At 41.0% G+C, this 19916-nt stretch overlaps 2 protein-coding genes across 3 annotated transcripts in view; one reads left to right on the forward strand and one right to left on the reverse strand.

Moving 5' to 3' along the window:
• Positions 1-506: 506 nt before the first annotated feature.
• The window catches only part of LOC131695481 (uncharacterized), a 98994-nt gene continuing 79584 nt past the window's right edge, over positions 507-19916 (forward strand). The window contains exon 1 of the mRNA XM_058984010.1: positions 507-651. Within this exon, the coding sequence (XP_058839993.1) occupies positions 524-651 (128 nt within the window). The 5' untranslated portion in view covers positions 507-523. The remainder of the gene's footprint in view (positions 652-19916) is intronic.
• LOC131695479 (ATP-binding cassette sub-family C member 4-like) lies at positions 5205-19782 on the reverse strand. 2 transcript variants are annotated; one of them, XM_058984009.1, is made up of 12 exons: positions 19762-19782; positions 14886-15030; positions 14488-14784; positions 10767-11022; positions 7514-9102; positions 7159-7456; positions 6955-7105; positions 6667-6897; positions 6320-6612; positions 5915-6172; positions 5643-5815; positions 5205-5541 (listed from the first exon to the last, which is right to left on the reverse strand). In XM_058984009.1, the coding sequence occupies exons 2-12, from the start codon at positions 14960-14962 to the stop codon at positions 5310-5312; spliced, it is 3855 nt and encodes a 1284-aa protein (XP_058839992.1). In that variant the 5' UTR covers positions 14963-15030; positions 19762-19782; the 3' UTR covers positions 5205-5309. The 2 variants fall into 2 exon arrangements, with proteins under 2 accessions (XP_058839992.1, XP_058839991.1); XM_058984008.1 differs by lacking the exon at positions 19762-19782 and having other exon boundaries at positions 14886-15148.

The following is a 19916-nucleotide window of genomic DNA, read 5'->3' on the forward strand; positions in this document are numbered from 1 at the left end:
AGGCAACATTATATTAGCGCAATTTTGTGTACTGAAACATGTCTGCAAACTAGGTGTATTAATCCTGCGGAAATTCGGGCAGTGCACTGAATGCACATTATTATGGAATTCTATCAAAAACGTCTTAGAGCACCAGATGGTCCCCTAAACGTAGATAATGACGCGACTGCTGAAGGGTTAATAAGGTTAATGCAAGCAAATAACCTTGATTTCACTATGGAAATTCCACTTCCATATTCATAGTTTTTCTCTCAAAAGCACCCATCGGTAATGGGTTTCGATGGCTTCCTTCGTGCGACGAAATCAATTATCTTTTCCTTTTACTTTCCATCAAAATAGAGACTGCAAACCCGGCTTACCCACCTGGCGAACCCAAACCCCAATTCTCAAACATTTCCAGCCAGTACTGGATATCGTTATGAAACTTTTAGCGTCATTCACTTTTTATTACTTCCTGAATTACTCACCCTGACGAATTTTATCTTTTCATTTCTCCACATTCACCACCTCCATACGTGCCGGAATGGATTCAGCCACCATGAACAAACCCATCGAACCGGAAAAGTACATCGATCCGGCCATGATCGGCGTGCTGGTGGCCATGGCTGTCATGTTCATCATCATCTGCGTGGTGCTGCGACTGTTTAGCAAGTGAGTAGCTGTACTTTTGTTTTCTGGTGTGATAAAAAAACTAGCGTGTAACATGACGATAATCAATTAGCAGTTGGATTAAATGGTACAACAAAATTTTGACAATCCGTATAAATACCGTTTAACGATCCTCTATACAAACATATAACCAATGCAATGCGTACAATTACAATCTACGTGGTTGCAATATGTTGATTTTTGTTCAAAATTTTAAAGAGATTTGAAAGTTTAGGGACTGAAGCTAGAACAATGTACTAGAAGGTTTGGTCAATTTAAAAAGCTGTTGAGAAAGTCAACATCATCATGGTGATCCGGGTGTTACGCTTCATGAATGTTTTTCAAATTTCCAGATGACTTGACTTTGCCTCGATTGCGTACAGTCAACGAGTGCAGTATCTGCTCCGAAAGCAACAAACACTTACAAGTTCTCTGCTGAAGACAACTTTAGCTGATCTTTCTTCCGGTACTCGCGCTACATGTGCAGCTCACTGTAGTCTGTCGTGCTTTATCAGGCTTTCGATGTCAGTATAACAGCTACAGAAGTGTTGTTCACGACAAGATTAAGTAAGCGGTTTGGTAAGACGTGCCAAAGAGCGATAAATGAAGGAAATCAAGCTAGGAGCCGAATGCATGCAGCGGTTACACGACAGATTAAGAAATGACATGGTGAGATGAGAGTAGTCGACAAAAAGTTTCTTCGGCGTTAGAAATATGGGTACGGCGAGCAGGCCAAGAACAAGGCACAAATGTTGTACAAAACGATCCACAACATGGAGAAGAAAAACGTCCCGGTACCTATCATGATCAACCTTCAAAACGCTGATTCACAAGATGTGGATTCAGAGAGAGTACGGTAGGCTATTTGAGATTCGTAAAACAGTAAGGCCTTAATTAAGGATGGAATTTCGGCCGAGCTTCTAAAAGTCGAAAGATACTGCACTTCGAAGCAACACGCATCGTAATCGAGATGATTTGGGTGGAACAAGAATTGCCCTCGTACAAGGTTAGATATACTCATATACCCATCTAAAAAATGGCCATAAACACGGGTGTAATAACTATCGTGGTATAAGATTAATCCTCATACTCTCCAGTGTTCTGTTTAGCAGACTGTACTCATTGGCTGATACCTTCGCAGGAAAATACCGAAGCGGGTATTGAGAAGGGCGTCCAACGCAACGTCGGACGTGACAAATCCCGAAAAAAAATTCGGGAATACAAGTTACGCACTTATCATCTGTTTGTTGATTTAAAAGCAGCGTGGGATTCAGTAAAACGATGTAATCCGTTGTAGCTAACTCTAGAATATGGCTTTCTGATAAAACCGATTAAGTGGATTCATATGGCGTTGTATGGGTCAAAATTATATATCAAACTAGCTAATACTCATCGCGCGTTGCTGCGACTTTTAACGAAATAGAAAGAAAACACAATTTGTTTCGAAGCGCCATCTGGCGGGCAGACAATCCCCAACCAATAGCACATAAACACGCTCCATAACAAATGCCTACTATGTACACATTTTGACAGTAAAAAGGTTAAGCCGTTTGGGAGTCTATAAATCATATTTATACAAACATTGACTTTTATATATATAGAAGATAGATAAATAGATAGATAGTTATATTGTTCGCCACTGCGCTCGAAGGTGGGAAACGAAGATCTAGTGCACAAAATAACGAAATTTTCATCTCAAAATCTCACATAATTTTTGACTTCGCGGTTGATACTGCCATCATCGGCATCGGTTGATCTCAGAGTAGTGGAGGAGGCGTTTGTTTCATTTTAAAATAAAATATGCCCAAATCAGACTAACTATAAACACGGGTATGAAAGAGTACACGGAACACAGAATGGAGTTAGTTTCAACGTGACATTGGATGGGGTACTGTACGAGTTTGTGGACGAGTTCATGCATCACGGAACAGCGAGATATTTTTTACCTTGTCCTAGTGCTATATCTGCTAGTCTGTAGCTTAACTTTATGCCGGTGACCACCCCGTTCAACACATATAATTTCCTGGAAATTTCCATTTTCCTGACACATCATTTGCAATTAATTACGCAGAACCGTTTTTATGTTACCCCTATAATTATACTTCTGTCTATCAAAGCGGTAAATGAGATTATGAGAGGATTCACGTTTTCAGCATGGCATTGATGATTCGCGGAACAGGACGAACTGTCAAAATCGATGCAGTTCGCAGTGCAGTCGTTGGCTACAGTGGAATCCATTTACTTGTAGGGAAAAGTAAAAAAAATTGCTGTTGCTCTCCCGGACATTTTTAAAGTATTGTCGTGTTGTCTATCAACAGGCGTAATTAAAGTAATAAACTATTGATTAAAACACTGGAAACCATAATCAATATGGATGTTATTTGAAAGGAAATAATTAGTAGAAGACGAATATTGATGATTTACGCGATTTGGAAATCCAAGATGGCGGCTTACGGTTTCCTTACAACACTGAAAATCACCTTCAATATGGGTGTTATTTGAAAGATAATGGTCAGTAGAAGGCGAAAACCGATGATTGACGCCATTTTGAAACCAAAGATGGAAGCTTCCGGTTACCACAGAACATTGAAAACTACCATCAATATGGGTGTCATTGGAAAGGTAGTGATCAGTAGAAGACGAAAATTGATATTGCAGAGAAGTTAACTTTGTCAAGAGACTAGAAGACATAAATGTTTGATACAAGGAAAATAACGTTTGAAAAGTAAGATCTCAGAAAAGTCTTATAGTGCCCAACTCAACAAATGGACGAGATATTTAACAACTATTAAAAGAACAGAAACAATATTTAATCTCTCAGGCAGAGCTTCAGCGTGCGGATGGCCAGCTTGGCCCCGCCAAGGCCAATCTCTGCTTTATAAAATAAGCGAGATTAAGTCATAAAATAAGTCAGGATAGGAGTATCATTCCACAAAATTATTGTTCGAAAGTCGAACTGCAAAAGAAAGTCAAAGTAGACAGCAAGAAGGCGCATAACTGAGACTCTACCAAAGGCGCCATAAGACTGCGCTGCGGTCTTGTTAGTCCAAAATAACAACGAACAAGACAAAGACTTCAAATTTCAACAAAAATAGGGAAAATTATTGCAAACTTTTTCCGCTAATAGAAACAAGCGGAACGAAAATGTGCTCATGGACAGTAAGCAGGCCAGCTTTTTGAGCTAGATTAATTATCATCGACAAAATAATTCCATGTCAGTGCGGTGAAAATTGAGGTCTCCTCGATACCGGCAGTAGCTCCACAATATCATAAAGTTGCCCGTTCCTAACCTAGGTCTAATGGTGCACTACGATGAATCTCTGATTGAAATATCACATGAGATTTTCGGTGTTACTGGAAGCGTTGGAAACTCCTTTCTTTTCAAATGTCTAAGACCCGGTGTACAGCACCTTCGCTTCAGATTTGTGGCAGAGCTTCCTCTTGCTGCTATATTGATGGTCTCTCAAGAGAGAAAAAAATTGCTACAAAGACCTATTCACTTGTAATTAGTGCATTACTGCATGCATGATGTACGACACAACCAAACGATCATGCTGACGATCCTTGTCGAAGAAGACGTAAAGCAGTCTCGCCAAAGGCCACCCGACACTAGTTTGAAGGGACACACCATTTTGTCCCGTCTGGTGCGATTGCCATTCAAAATCCTCGCTTACTGGAGCAAGGGGTCTTTGAAACAGCCAATTCTGTCCTTCAGTACACCCACGCGTGCCAAGCTCGAATCGATAACTACACCATCGATCTCAGCTTTGTGAGCGGGTATGTAAACGCGTTAGTTCTATACAATTCTTGTCCGTAACGTCACTTGTTTACTTTAGACAAAATATCACAATTCTGTGCGTATCTAAGTGAATTTTGAATAGAGAAAAAAAATTAAATTTAGATGGGATTTCAGTTTGGAAATGCAGATTCTGTTTTTTGTATGCCAAATGTTTTAGAAATCCATGAAATGTCGAAATCCTGGAGTCAATTCGAAAAAATTTATTTTCGTAATTTTTTTCAGTATAAAAATTTTGTAAAGAGCGTCAACTGATTTCATGAATCTACAGTAAAAGATTTTAGTCTGGTGTTTACATGAAGTGAACGACAGTCAAACATGAATGAAGTACAGGGTAGGTGTTTCATGTTTGAAGGTCGAACTGAAAAAGAAAGCCTAAGTAAACCCAAGAGGGGCGCAAAACTAAGACTTTGTTAAGGGTGCTAAAAGACCACGCTACGGCTCTACTCTCAGGATTTAAGATCGTTTTTGAAATTTGATATCATGTTGGGTCAAATGGACACAGTAGTGTGGAGAAAAATACGAACATGGAGTAGAATGTCGTCATAATTGCATAACTGCAGGCTATTTCTTTTTATCACTACATGTGACCTTTTCTAGACTTAAATTATAAAATCGGTTCTTAAACTTTTTTCACAACCATGAACAACATCTTTTCGTTTTGTACCGTTATCGCTAAATATATTGATTTCCAATTTAAATGTCATATGAGATTTATCCTTAAGGATTATGACAAACAACTTCCGATGCGCTCCATATTTGTTACCATCTCGGTTATACAATGAAGGCAACGGCTTGTACCCAACCGAAACTAAATTTATTCCTCAATCAATACCCGAAAATACATCTGGATTCCCCATCCTTCTCACGGTGTTAGATATCCTCTCGCGTCCATACCGGTTTCATCGAACAACCGCCGAAAGTAGCCATCCTGTTGGCGCAGTAGGTTCGCTGGGCTACCGAGCTCCACCAGACGGCCAGCGTCCATCACCAGGACCCGGTCGTTGTCCATTATGGTGTGCAGTCGGTGGGCGATGGTGAGTATGGTGCAGTTCTGAAATTGTTGTCTTATGGTGCGCTGAATCAGCCGGTCGGTTCTGTTACCGTAAATGGAATGGACTAATCATAATTTAAAATACTGAATTCGAGATTGTGGCTGCTAGTTTAGTAGCAAAACGTAAAGAACAGATAAACCTACTCTGGATCCACACTGGCCGTCGCTTCGTCCATGATTAAAATCCGACTGTCGCGAAGAATGGCTCTCGCGAGGCAGATCAGCTGCCGTTGGCCGACGCTAAAATTCACTCCTCCCTCGACCAACCTGGTGTTCAGTCCGGCAGCGCAATTTGAAACCACGTGTTTCAGCTCAACCTACCACCCGGGGATACATTAATAAATAATGATAACGTTTAAATATTTCTTTGATTTAGACTTAGAAACTATTTTCGGCAAACTTATTGATGCTCCTACCTGCTCGAGTGCTTTCAAAATCCGGCTATCCTCCAGCACCCCGAAGGGGTCTAGATTGTTGCGCAAAGTGCCGGAAAATATCACCGGCTCCTGGGGAATAATTGAAATGGCAGCCCGTAGTCGGTCCAACGGAACACTCCCTATGTTGCTGCGATCGATTTCGATGCGACCCGTCGATTCCGCTGGCACCAGCCGAAAGAGAGCCTGAATTATTGATGACTTGCCCGTTCCGGTACGACCAACGATGCCCACTCGTTCCTGTGAAAGTTTAAATTGGCAACGAGTGAGTGAACCTACTAAAAATTGATTCGATTGCTTGGTTTAATGAGAAAAGTTTATTGACTACAGCAGGAAGGTGTTGAAGATCCTTAAATTATATATTTGAACTTGCAAAAATTGACCAACCTTTGCTTTAATCTTGAAGCTGATTTCTTTCAGAACGGGTTCAGCATTGGGAGCGTACCGAAGGGACACATCGTGAAACGCTATTGTTCCAGCCTGGGGCCAATCTTTGGCATGTGTTTCCAGACCGTCTTCCGTCACATCCTTTTCCGGTTCAAGCCTAGCGTACTCTAGCACTCGTTCCACGGAAGTCATCTGATTTTCCAGCTCGGCAGTCTGTCGTAGGCCCCAATTACACATTCCGATCAGATTCAACACCTGGGTTATTACCAGGCCGACATTTCCGCTGACAATTTCTAGTTTCGAAAGAAAGAGTTGAGTTAAATTTAGTACGAAAGAAATGAACCCACCTGTTCCCAGAACCAAAAAACTAAACACAATCACTCCAATGTAGAGACAGCAAATCAAATCCAACCAGAAGGCGAAACCTCTGGTGACGGCACCAAACATGAACGAAGCTGAACTATTCAAATCCTGTTTGGCGTCGAACGCTGCCAGCAGTTGACGTTCGGCGCCGAAAGCCCGAACAGTACTCAACCCCTCGATGGTAGCGTTCGTATGGGTAATCACTGGGCTGCGTGCTGAAAATAGAATGTGCCATTATCAACATGTAAGCGATAATTCAGACTCTGACTCACTGATTGCTTCCACCCGTTTGACGTTCCGTGCCGTCTTCAGAAAGACGAATCGCAGCAAGTAGAATATGAGACCCATGCCGGCCGTTGGTACCAATAGCCAGTAGTTAGCCAGCGAGACGATCGCAATAATTCCAGCCAATTCTAGAAAGAACTACATCGTAGGTTTTCTTAAGATCCCCGGAAAAATACGCTTTTAACACTCACGTACAGGCTGTCGATAAGCACAACCGGGAGACTAGAGTCGATAAGGCCAATATATTTTGAGAAACGATTCATAATTCGACCGGATGAGTTGGTGTTAAAGAAGTACATTGTGGCACGGGAGATACCCCGATATAAGTCCGTGTGGAGATGTAGTGACGCTCGTAGGCATATCTCGAAGAAGGTCAATGAGTTTACGGATAACAGAAGGTTCAGAATAATGAGTCCCGTGTAGACAAACACGTGATGTTCTGTGGTCCATGACGTTGCCGTTTGCGAGAAGTTTTCTTCCCACGTGACCCTAGAAATATGTCGTGGTTTACGTTTACTAAATAAGAAGCTTACACTATTAGCTTACCATAGAAACACGAAGTAATCAGTTCCCGTGGAAGATATCTGCCAAGTTAGTAGAAGCAAGCCTACACACGCTATGAATATACCGCTCTTCACAGACGTAAGGAAGTCTAGGTACACCTTGAAACCTACATTCCCGTCCAGCTGAAGTTCTTCGACTTTGCTCTGCTGCTGTGAAGCCAGAAAACTATTCTCGTCTGTAAATTGGTCACTTGAAACCTCTTGAGCAATTTCACTGAATCCCAAATCAACGAAGTGATTGTGCAACTGCTCATACGATCCACTACCTTCAATGTGACCTCCCCTCATGATCAGAATGTTGTTCAATCCTCTTAAACACTGCAACTGATGAGTTACCAGAACGCAGACCTCTTTCTTCAGGAACCCCTGAACACAGTCTTTGTAGATCAACTTCCCTACGTGAGCATCCACCGCTGACAGAGGATCGTCCAGCAGATAAATGTTCGCCTTTCGATAGATCGCCCTAGCTAGATTAACCCTAGCTTTCTGTCCTCCACTCAAGCTAACTCCTCGTTCTCCAACAATGGTAAGATCGCCACTTGGCCACAGTTGAAAATCTCTTCTAAGCGCACAAACCCTTACCACTTCGTTGTAACGATCTTCATCGAAGGGTTCTATGAAAACAATATTGTCTCGCACCGTTCCTTCGAACACCCACGGTTTCTGTGAACAGTAGCTAACCGTACCACCAACAAATACTGATCCTTCCAACGGGAGCAGCTCCTTCATCATAAGATTGAGAAGAGTCGATTTTCCGGAACCGACTTCACCGATAACCGCCCAAGTCTGACCTTCGGTGATGATCCAGTTTAGGGCTCGTAGCTCAAAACTAGATTGCGGCCATCTAGCAGAAACGTTCTGAAGCGTTATCTTACCCGAGGACTGCTTTGGATCTTCGACTGAGCCGCCAATGTCCTGCATCTGTCCTTCCTCCAGCAAAAACTCCTGTATTCGTTTCAACGAAACCCAAGCTTCGGCACACGAAGTAACTGCCAGCGGCCAGAACTCCACCATCGAATGGTGAATCACGCTGAAAAACGATATCAGCATGTAGACACGCATCGCCGTAAGAGCGTGTCCGGTGTACACGTAAGCGATCAGGCTAAGAAAGATCGAAATCTTCGGAATGATGCGTAGCGCAAAAAGTGTAGATTTCACGTACGCACTACCGCGAAGTGCTTGAATTTCCTTACGCCGCAACTTCCGCACGATCGCCTCGAACGGTTTCTCCAACACGTACATTTTGATGACCTGAATTCCGCGGATCACTTCGGTCATAAACTTGAACCGTTCATCGCTGGCGAGGGCAGCGCGCAGCTGGTATCCGGCTGCTCTCTTGCCCAACCAACCCTGCCCGGGTATGAACAGCAGCAGCAGACCTATTCCAATGAGACCTGCTGGACCGATCAGTCGATAGACTAGTACCGAAACGATCACCAACTCGACGGGACCCTTCCAGAGATCGTGGAAAAAGATCACGGCATAGTCGAACCGGCTGGCGTCGTTGGACATTAGGTTGATGACACGTCCGCTCAGTCCGTCCGCCGAGAGGGTGGTGGTCATTTGGAAAATCTAGTACATGGGAATACGAGGAGAAGGAATGTGGTGAATCTGGTAAATGCTTGAAAAAATTTGAATAAGATGTGATTGAAGGGAAAATAATAATGCTAAAATTTCGATTAAATCAGTAAGTGCCAATAACTGCCGTTGACGTTGAGAAGTTGCCTCTTTCGTTAACTGTTAGCGAGTAGACTGGTATTTCTCCTCAAAATGGCAGTTGGTTTTTACGCCTTAATGGTACGTTTGCCGAGAGCTGTGTTTATTCATGGGCCCTATTCTCACAGTAACGTGACTTAGTGACTAGAAGGAAATTTTCTTCTAGGTGACGCGACTGTGAGAATAGGTCCCTATATCTAGCAAAATCGCCGGACTCACCAACTCACACACGATAATGATACTGACCGACACTAACGTTATAAAACGTGACCTGGAATATTTCGAACTTACGTGATCATCGGAATACAAAGGGATGCACGTACGTTATTCGTTAGGTTTAACATTACTGTGGCTTGTAGAACGGATCGAAGTAACGCACTTAAAATACGCTGCCATTTTGTTGGCTGCGTTCTGTTGTTTACTTTCGATCGTTAAAAGCGATGCAAAAATACAAACATTCCGCGTTCGTAGCGAAATTAGGAAAAGATTTCTTCTTGAAGAACCACAAATTGTGCTCTGTTCCAGCACAGGCATTAGAAAGTTAAAATAATAGACAAATGAGCACGTGATATAATAAATAAATATAGGGAGTGCTGGACACAAGTATCGGCCCGTGTTTGCGTTTTTCTTTTTGATAATTTGTTTTCGAATTTTTAATGTTAACCGTGTGTGTTCTTGCCGACCGGTCTCACAAACACTAATGCTATTTCTTCGTTGAAAACAATCCCATTTGTTTTTGCTATCTTTGTGTATTATTTTCCTCCGCGTTTTGAAATAATGTTTGTGTTATGTATCGTGTGCGTCTATGCAAATGATTTCACTCACACTACTTGGGGGTTTGTTTTTCTCCAGCTGTCATATGTAAAACTGTCAACTGTCAATTGAAACATTTGAAATCGCTTGCCCAAACTATTTATAATGGTGTTTAAATCCTTTGTGTCACTGTGAAACTTATTCCGAAAACTACAATACCGGTTGGGTTGGATCCACCATGCAAATAATCTGACCGAAAAGCTTTTTTTTCGATTCGTTTTCCTCCACCTATCAGAAATTATGACAGGTAGAGGAAAACAAATCGTTGAACACACTAGGGAGTTACAGATTGTCAAGTACTCTATATGAGCTATTGACATATCGAAACTGTCAAAACATTACATTCTACAGCATTGTGCGCAGAAGTGGCCCAAAATCGTAGTGTAAACAATTTATTGTCCTGCAAACTTAAGCTTCAAAACAAACAACTCAACTAAAAATCTTTACTCATACAGATTAATTTGGAGGAAAACAAATCTCTTACACGGCAAATTTTGAGGCAAAAAACCACTTCTGGAAGTGTTAGTGTAAAAAAGCGAGACCCAGGAGGCTTATTTTCGACTTTTAATTTTGATATTTACAAAAGCAGATGTTAGGCTGTTAGGCTTGAAAAACTAACAGGGGTGTCCACGTTTAAACGTCAGATATCATCCATAATATTATCTCACACCGTTTAATGGTGTTTTCGCACGAGGGCAGAAAATTACCTTCCGATAGATAAGCGCACAGCATCCGATGCGAATTTTCATCCCGACCTGGAGCAGAAACAGTTGGTACAGGTGAAAAATGGCCGACGGGAGCAGCACACTGAGCAGAATTCCAGCTGCATACAGGTAAGCTGTGGTTGGCGGTATCGCTGTTGGGGTACCATTATTCTCGCCTGCTACCTCGTCGCTAGTCGTCGGCAACCGGAACTGATCGAAGTACAGGATCAATTGGCCCAGTAGAAACGGTTGAATAATTCTGTCGGAATGGAACGATTGTGAAATTGGTGGTTAGAGGGTTGAATTTAAATCGGTTATTGTGGGGCGAGCGTGATAGCGATGGGTATCAGAAAAGGGACTGGCTTTGTATATTTTTGTTGCCACTGACTGATTTGATTGGATTGCGTTGAGCTTTTGTGCACATGCAAATTGGCATTTAATTGTTTGAATAATGGCCCTTCGCCAGCTGTAGATTGTGCATGGGTGGTAATTTTAAATCGATGGTTTTCTACCTTCTGAGATATTTTTGCACGTTTCTGCGTGTCACTCGTTCACTATTAAGTTACTCAGAAGCCAAATGAAAACTCAAATTCGTCCAACACGAATCGTCGGGTTGGCCATTTTCAAACAGAAAAGTGGATAATTTTGTGACAAAAGAGTCAATGTGCCGGAGATCTTGATTCCACGCCCAACAAAAAATATCCAAAAAGATGGCATTTTGAAAAATGCACATTTTTGGAAATCGAGGAATTCGCGTTTTGATTTCCTCTCATCAGTACCGTAGCAGACCAACTTAGACGCCAGATAGATGTAAAAGTGTAGTGTGTACTTGTGTTCGCAACTAGATCACGAGCGGCATTCTGGAAATATAGAAGTCCTGTTTGTTGATGAAAAACATAGCGAGATCAAAACGTCGTTTCGTTTAGCAAACCAATGCGTAGCTATTTAATACGATTTTTAGTTCAATCAGGAACAACTGGTCCAATTTTAAGCCTAATAAATCGAGTATAGCTACTCGGACCAATGTGCTTGAAAGTTTTATGGGGGTTTTCGTCAATCTGTTTAGAGAAAACTTACTTGTCGCGCGCGGATATTGGTAGCAAAAGAGTCGGCATGATATAAATTCTTTTACGGAGAAAGCATATAATTAACACGTTTGGATCACGATAATCACACTAAGATACCAGAATAGTGAGATTCAACGAAGTATTATTAATTCTATTACAATGAATATCTCGAGCCAGTAAAGACAACTGCATGACATTCTACTTTATTGTTCTAGAATTGATGAGCTTTGCCGGTCTCCTATCTTCTAAAAATATTGTCCAATCAAATATAACCAACACTCCCGACGCCCGGCTGTCCGGAGTTTGAATTGCACATTTCACACCGAGTTTCCAAATAATAAAACAAACGATAAATCTTTTAAAAATTCTCGGCAGCCGGCTGCCCAGATAAATTAACACATGATAACATTTATGAGAGTTGCGTAGATCATAGGTGAATCCCGATTTATGTAACTATCCCATCCCTCTAACAAAATCACCTTCCCGTGGCACCGTGGAGATGCAGAGGTATACACGGTCTCCATAACAACGGTTGTTACACTATCGTTTCTTCCCTTCCCCGATGACTGTAAGGACGTGGTCGGCGCCGTTATTGACACTTCAAAATGTTGAACTCTCGAAACGTGCACATTGAGAATGGAAAGTTACTCCCAGGCCCCATTCGTTGATTCTCTGTGCAATTTCGCTTGTTCTGGTCAATCACGGAGTAGCAACTACGAATTGTATGGTCATCATGCTCATGCCCATGCTCAATGAGGTGCTGTGTGTTCCAATTGCATACCTGCGGTTCATGATCTACGACACAAGAAGGCGAACAGCCAGTCAAAGCAAAATGGGAGATGGTTGGGTAAAGCAGACCCGGCAAAGGTCGTCCAATACGGGTCTGAGTTGATATAGGATCTATTCCTGTTAGCTGCCACCGATGCTGAATGCAATCGTTCGCAGTCCAGTATCTTCACCGACTGAAGAATGGGGTCCTAAAACAGTCAACACCGTGCATCAGCAAATCCGCGAAATAGAAACTCGTATCGGTAGCCACGCCATTGATCTAACCTCTTTTGACAGTTAACAGCACAACCTCCTATGCATACCCCGAGCGCACTGAAAACTTTAAACGCGTTTTGCTGGAAACCTAACCTAATTGTCCGGATATATAAGTTGAGTTGTTTTTGATCAATAGCTTCAACTCAAAAGCAACAAGTGCTTAAATTTTAAGTCGACACCGGTGTGGTTGATTTTAAATCTTGCGTAGTTCGTCCTTCTGGTCGTAAAATGTATAGTGTGTATTTAAAGATAAAAAGTGATTCAGTGATGTGGAAGTCATATGTCTCCAGTTCCACCATATACGAAATGTGGTGGTAGCATCATCCGAAAACACTACCTTTTTCCTATTATACATGACTAGGTTCTTTTTCATAGTATTGAAGTCATCAGTTTTTTTTTGCAAAAATATACAAACATTGAAAAGCTGACTAGTGAAGCAGAGGCATTTTTAAACGCACGACGGAGATTCTTAGTATTTTGTTCACGTTCCTTCTACTTCATTATAAGTAAGGTGAAAGCGCCGACAGAAGAATAACTATTCCAAATTACCCTACTTGTGATAATATTTAATCGACCCCAGTGCCATAGTTTTTACTACTCCGGAAAAACTTCTACCTACAACCAAAACGAACCCAGTTAGTATGTGCTTATTATTATTATGATTAATTTCAACGATTACTTATGCTGATTTCGTTTTTAGAACCGAGTCGCTCTAGGTTCGCTCTGAGCTGTCACTTTTGTATGGATTTTGTAAATATTAGAGCGAAACTAGGGCGACTCTGATCTAAAACCGAAATCAGCATTAGTCAAAGCATTTCACGATTCAACAACAGTGTCAAAAGTTTTACTTCCAGTACACAGAGTTAAGAGAACGAACAAACGAAGCCAATGTAAAAACCCCTGCCTGCTCCGATACAGCAAAAAACCTTACCCAACCGGGAAAAGACAGCATCGTTCAGGAGCTTAGAACAATCATACCGGAAGATGCCGATGAAAAAGCAACAACATTCCTGTAAAACCTTTCAACCAGTTTTGTCTTCTCTACCAACACGCTGCATTCCGACCACGTCACTAAGGGGCTATAGGTCGATACTCTCGGGATTCTCACCTACTCTACTGAAGTGTGCAAAACATCTCACCAACGAACCGCGAACAATGTTGATGCTGTGCTAATGCATCCACACGTGGTGAACCTATATGCGTGTTTTCTTGTAGAGTGGCTTTCAAAGAGGGAACTGCACAGACGACACAAAAGCAACAAACAACAACAGAAGAAAGTGTTCATGTGGCGGGAAGCTAACGACGCCGCCAACAGTGCGCATAAAAGGCGATGAAGTTCCGGTTTCCTTAAGCTCTATGTTCCGTTCTTTTCGCATAGAAAACCACTACTATGGCCACATATACCCGACAGAGCATGGTGACGGTTGTGAAGGGCGCCTTGGATATTTGTTTCGATAGCTTTTGCATTTTATGACTTTTGTACTCTACGGGCACATCGTAGAGCGCGCGTTCAGAAAGCAAATATAAAGCATCCATCCAAATGTTTACCGAAAAATCAATAGCAGCTTGGAATTGGCAATGCCAATTGAAAAAAAAAAACCGCAGGCCCTCACCTGCAAGCCGATTCCAGGCAGCTGTAGATTCCCCCGAACATCAGAACACTTGTGCCATAAATTTTCAACACCACCTTGAGCAGTTTCCAAGGTTTTTGCTGGCGTGGTAATACATCGGGCGACGACGGCTCAGGCGGTAGCCATTTCCGGTAGGAGCAATGCTGCAATTGCAGTTTCCACCAGCATTCCGCAAATCGTTTTCCTATTCGTTCGCTTCGATGAACCGGCAGCGTCTCGTAGATATCCTCGGTGGAAATCTGCCTTCGCAGCCCGGTTCGTAATAATCCAAACAGCCACCTGGATGCCAAGGGGGGAGGGAAAGCAGGAAAATAAAAGTCAACAATGAAAATGATGCGGAAGTAGTATAACAATCCCGTAAGTGGATCTGTGCGACTTACCAGAAAAAGTACTTGCTGAAGAGGTTCGCCTGGGCGTACGGATGCACCGGGCGGGAGGTTGTTTTGTTGAAATCCATTGTGGTGGTGGTTGCATTTTATGGACTTTCTCTGCGTTGTAGCGAAGTGCCGCACAGCATCGCAACGACTGCGGGGTGGAAAGGTTTGCAATTAATGAGAATCGGATACCAGATGGGTGTTGAGTCGAGTCGAGTTGAACCGAAAGCGTGAAATGAGATCAACTTTTGCAACCAAGCATATGTCGGTATGTGGTGCTAAAGTGCATCCAAGTGAAACAATTTGCCGTTTTGATAAGAAGAGATGCCGTAGATATCTAATCTAAACAGGTTTTTTCTCGATGATAACAAATGGACACAGTGTGATGGGTTTGACATTTGTTTAGCATCAAGGTTTTGGTTTTGATTCCCATGTCAGCTTTGCTGATGCACACACCCGTTTAACTTCGTTGTGTTATTTCAATGTCAATCAAATTAAATATTTACTTATAGATTTAAAACAAAAACTGGATGACAGAAAATAAAATACAGAATTCAAAGAAAGAAGGAGATGACCAAACAAATAAAATGATTAAATATGTGATTATTAAAACGGCTTCACTTTGAAACACAAAAAAAACGAACTTAGTACATGTTCTGCAGCGTTTTATTTTATATAGGTATTTCGAAGTGAACCAGAACTGAAACAATTACATCCCCAGTATTTCGGTTTGGTTTTCGTTTACATTTAAACGACATTCAATTAGTTAGAGATTAGTGAGTAGGGAAAGTCATGAAAATTTAGAGCCACAGTCAGATCGGAAAACTAGAAGTGGCAGGGTGATTAGAAACAGGCTTAAAGTCTTACGGACTAATGTTTTGTCTTCTGCTGGCAGGAGTCGAGCTTAGGCAGAATTACAACGAATCGCTCAAATCTACCAACATGTCTCACGGCAAAGACAGACTTGTTTCTCTTTACCGTAAGAACCGTCGGTAAAATAACAATAATGCAAACCAGTGATAAAAACCGCCCGTGCTTTAGAAACAACTGCAATGGCATGTTTTCATATGCCTTAGTGATAAACGTATCACATATATCCGAAATATAGAACGTGTGTTGATTGGCTCATTATCCTACGTACCTAGAAACCGCCGAAGACATCGTCAATCCAACGCACCAACAAGCGTAAAAATAAATTTTCGTTTTCAAACGCAAACTTTCATCCTACCTATTTTGCAAATCATCCGGTGACAGCGTGCTGGCACCGGAAAAATTCATTTCGGTTTAGCTGCGTGCGAGTTAATGCCACCGCTACCATCCGTAGCGTCTACCGCTAATTGTAGCGTCCAGACGTAGCCATGATGTTGGTCGTTTGGCATAAGAGCAACAGCTGATTGAAACAGACTCGTGGCACCTCTATTTATAAATTTTGAGGTTTAATTGAGCCACTTAGGTGCTTCCTATTGACGGCTCTGCCTGAAATAGCTGCCTCGTTGATGTAAATTTTTTGCTTTTTTTTTGAGAACTTCAATTTTACCAATTTTCAATAGACTACTTTTATCGCACACATATGAAATTATTAGTAGGCGTTCCTGAATCGGCTGGAGTTAAAGCTAGCAAACCTTACATAGTTTCGGTACAAAGGCGATATTTTAGATTTTTTAGAATGACACAGCAGACAGAGGCAGGAGACGGAAGACGATAGACCAGAAAACAGAAGGTAGATTATTAAAAGAAAGAAAACGGAAGGTCGAGGACAGAATGTAGAAAATAAACAAAACACAGATTATAAAAAACAGGAAAAAAGAGGGTAGAAACCGTCCGTCTGAATTTATAATAGACTTTCCTCTCGAAAACTCAGTGAACTGGAACCTCCCTTTACGAACTAAATCTAGTCCGTAAAAAGTTATCTTGCCATTTTCATTAAAATTTTTATTAAAATGTCAAGAGAACTTTTCCGAAAATAGATGTGACTCGTAAAGGGAGGTTTCAGTTTACTGAGTTTTTGTGAAAGAATTTAACAAGTAAATGGATACGTTATATTCTCTCAAGTAATCTAAAATCTCCTTGGTGTAAAGGTCTCAAGATCTACGCGCGTAACTAGTCATTTATGGATGCGATACGTGGAGCACTCACGGAGAATTATAGTTCTAAGCGGAATGGGATTGTTTGTTCCATTGACGTTCATTCAAATAACTAAAAACTCCTTGAAGTACAGGATTTTGGATCTAAGCGTAATAAATAACATGTTTTGTTTCTTTATATTTCTTAAAGGTTTATTGCACAAAGTATACCGATTTCCTAATTCCGGTTGAGCTTATAGCTTTTCATATTTTTTTCCAAATGTCAGTGAAATTTTGCTGAATTTTCATCAGCTGAAAGTTTCAGCAATCCAAGATGCCGAAAGCTCAGCAATTTGAATTTATCCCACTTGACAGATTTATTTTACTGAAAATTCAGCATTTGAAATTGTCAAATTGACAGCTAAATTAGTTATAGAATTTGCGTTTTAACTTCGTCTCATCAGAATCCGACACTAGCTCCAAAGACGGAGACATGATTTGTGTTTCTTAGCAAACTCTTAGTCAAGCAAAAAAGATGTTCTGTTTAAGTTGATGAAAGCCAGCGAACTCGAAACTTGACAACATTTTTGTCATTGCTATGTCTGTCAACTGATGAAATTTCGGTAAAATTTTGCTGAAATCGACGTGATCGTTTTTTGTGTGTATCGACATGGGTATTTCCAGAGTGTGGTTGACGAGTAGATGACGGAAATCGAAGTCTGACGCCGTTTGTGTGGTGTAAGGGAGAAGTTCATTAGAAGACACATTTTTTAAAAGTTTGTTTTGGTAATACATTCATTCCATATTAGATTCCAACATTTGAACAATATTTTCAGGTGGGTCTTGAAAGAACTTGTTTTAATTCAAAATCTACTGGACCAATAGTTTGAAATTTTGCGCAGTATTTGTATACATGATTCCCCAGATAGCCACGGAAGTTTTTCTTTTTTCAATTTCTGAAATTTCGTAGCAATTTGAAGCCAAAAAGCCGATTTTAGCTAAATAGATCGACTTAAATCTTATACTAAACATAGTAATAACAATAATAATTTTGTAAAAAGCTTTCTTAGTCATATGTGAAATGATGTAAAGGACTGTGTAAAATTTCAAAACGATTTGTTCAGTAGATTTTGAGTCATGTACACTGCATTTTTTCGAGGTGCTTCCGGAGATTCACTGTCACTTGTTTAATTTTCAATATTTTGCTATGGAGGTTTAGGAACAAACACCCAAAAAGACGTTTTTTCATTGCAACTGATTTGTTCGAGCTACACTTCCGGCCAGCTCAAAAACCTTGTTTTGGGCGGTCTCAGTTTTAGCATGCTCAGGGTATACAAAAGTACAAATTCGATTTTTTTTAAATTTGACAGTGTAACTCCTTAAATGTAATAGATGACGGAAATGTAGACCAATAGCGAATTTGAAATCCAAGAAGGCGACTTCCGGTTAAACAGTTGGCCCCAGCCAATTGAAGTAATTTTAAATTTTGAATTTCATAATGGCATGAATCATCCATTTTTGTCATCTACTGACCACTCCCATGACATTCATACTGTTGGTTGCCACCATCTCAGACTTCCAAATTGCGTCAAATCAATAATGTACGTCACTTAATTGATAAGGCTTTCCACCATTGAGTTAATCCTGGAATCGGACTCAAGGACCCTTCATCTTGGAATTGACGGGCTCTTAATCCAAGGAATTGAAAAAATATTTTATTTTGCAACTCAACGAGCCTTGATCCCAAAACTAATTAATCCTAGATCATGGGCCCCAAGGATCTAGATCTTGAAATTAAAAAGTCGTCGATCTTGGAGCACAAGGCTTTAGCCCTTGGCTACCCCTCTTCCTTTTTAAAATTAACTACACCACTGCATTGGGCTCACCCGGTATGTCGAAGACTGATGCTGCCGGGCGGGTATATGTAGTGGGGATTTAGAAACAAAAGGATCGTTGATCCTGAACCTCAATGATCCTTGATCACCGAAATCAAGGATTCTCAACCTAGAATTTCTAGGGTACCCTACGAGTAGTAAGTGACATGTGAAGCTAGGAAATATATTGTAAGGACGGACTTTAGAAGTGTGTAATGAGAGATGAATGCTGAGTTAGTCAATATAAATGATAGGAGAAAGGTGGTCAGCGGGCAATGGGAATTGAGTGTTGAAAGCGAGCGGTAACATGTAAAAAAGATATGAGAGATTAGAAGTTCAAAGTGATACGTCTTACCACATACATGAGAAATGCAGCAAGAGAGGTAAGAGGCAAAAGAAGAAATTTGCGAAATGCGATGTGAGCGACGCAATTTGAAATACTGAAAAAGAGAGCAATGACAAATCTGAGGAGAACAATATGAGAGGTAAGAAGTGAGAGATATGATGTGAAGTGAGGGTAATAGTTGAGGGGTGAGAGATAAGAAGTTTGAGGTTAGAAGTGAGCAGCTCGGCGACCTCCTGAAGACCCAGAAGTTTAAAAAGCGGACAAATTTTTGTCCTACCATTTGAGCCCACGAAAATGAAGATAGTAAACGCTGACTTAGCTAAAGTGTTCAAATGGGAACAGCTGGCTTATCTGTACAAATACATCGTATACGACAAGCTTGCTCGTGTTTAAAAAGAGTTGAGCGTGTTCGAGAAATCCTTTAAATCGTGAAGATAGATCGCCTGTTGTTCAGTCCTTGATTCCTTGTCAAATTTTTTTTTCTTTGAATCATAGCATCAGTTTTTCGCCGTGATCGATTTACTTACCAATTCCCGTCAAAATTTCTGCCACTTTATCTTTCACATAATTATATTTGTTTAGAAATTTCGAATACTTACAATTCTTAAGTCTTCAACAGCAGCCCCACTACTAAACCATGCAATCAATCAAATCATTCCTCGTAGCCGACGTATCTCCTCGGATGGCATAATCGTTATCACAGAAGTCAGAGCTACGTGCTAGTTCAAATCTGATCAAAAAAGCCGAAACTGGT

This window comes from Topomyia yanbarensis, unplaced genomic scaffold (genome assembly GCF_030247195.1).
Source record: "Topomyia yanbarensis strain Yona2022 unplaced genomic scaffold, ASM3024719v1 HiC_scaffold_4, whole genome shotgun sequence".
In the NCBI taxonomy this organism is placed as follows: domain Eukaryota; kingdom Metazoa; phylum Arthropoda; class Insecta; order Diptera; family Culicidae; genus Topomyia; species Topomyia yanbarensis.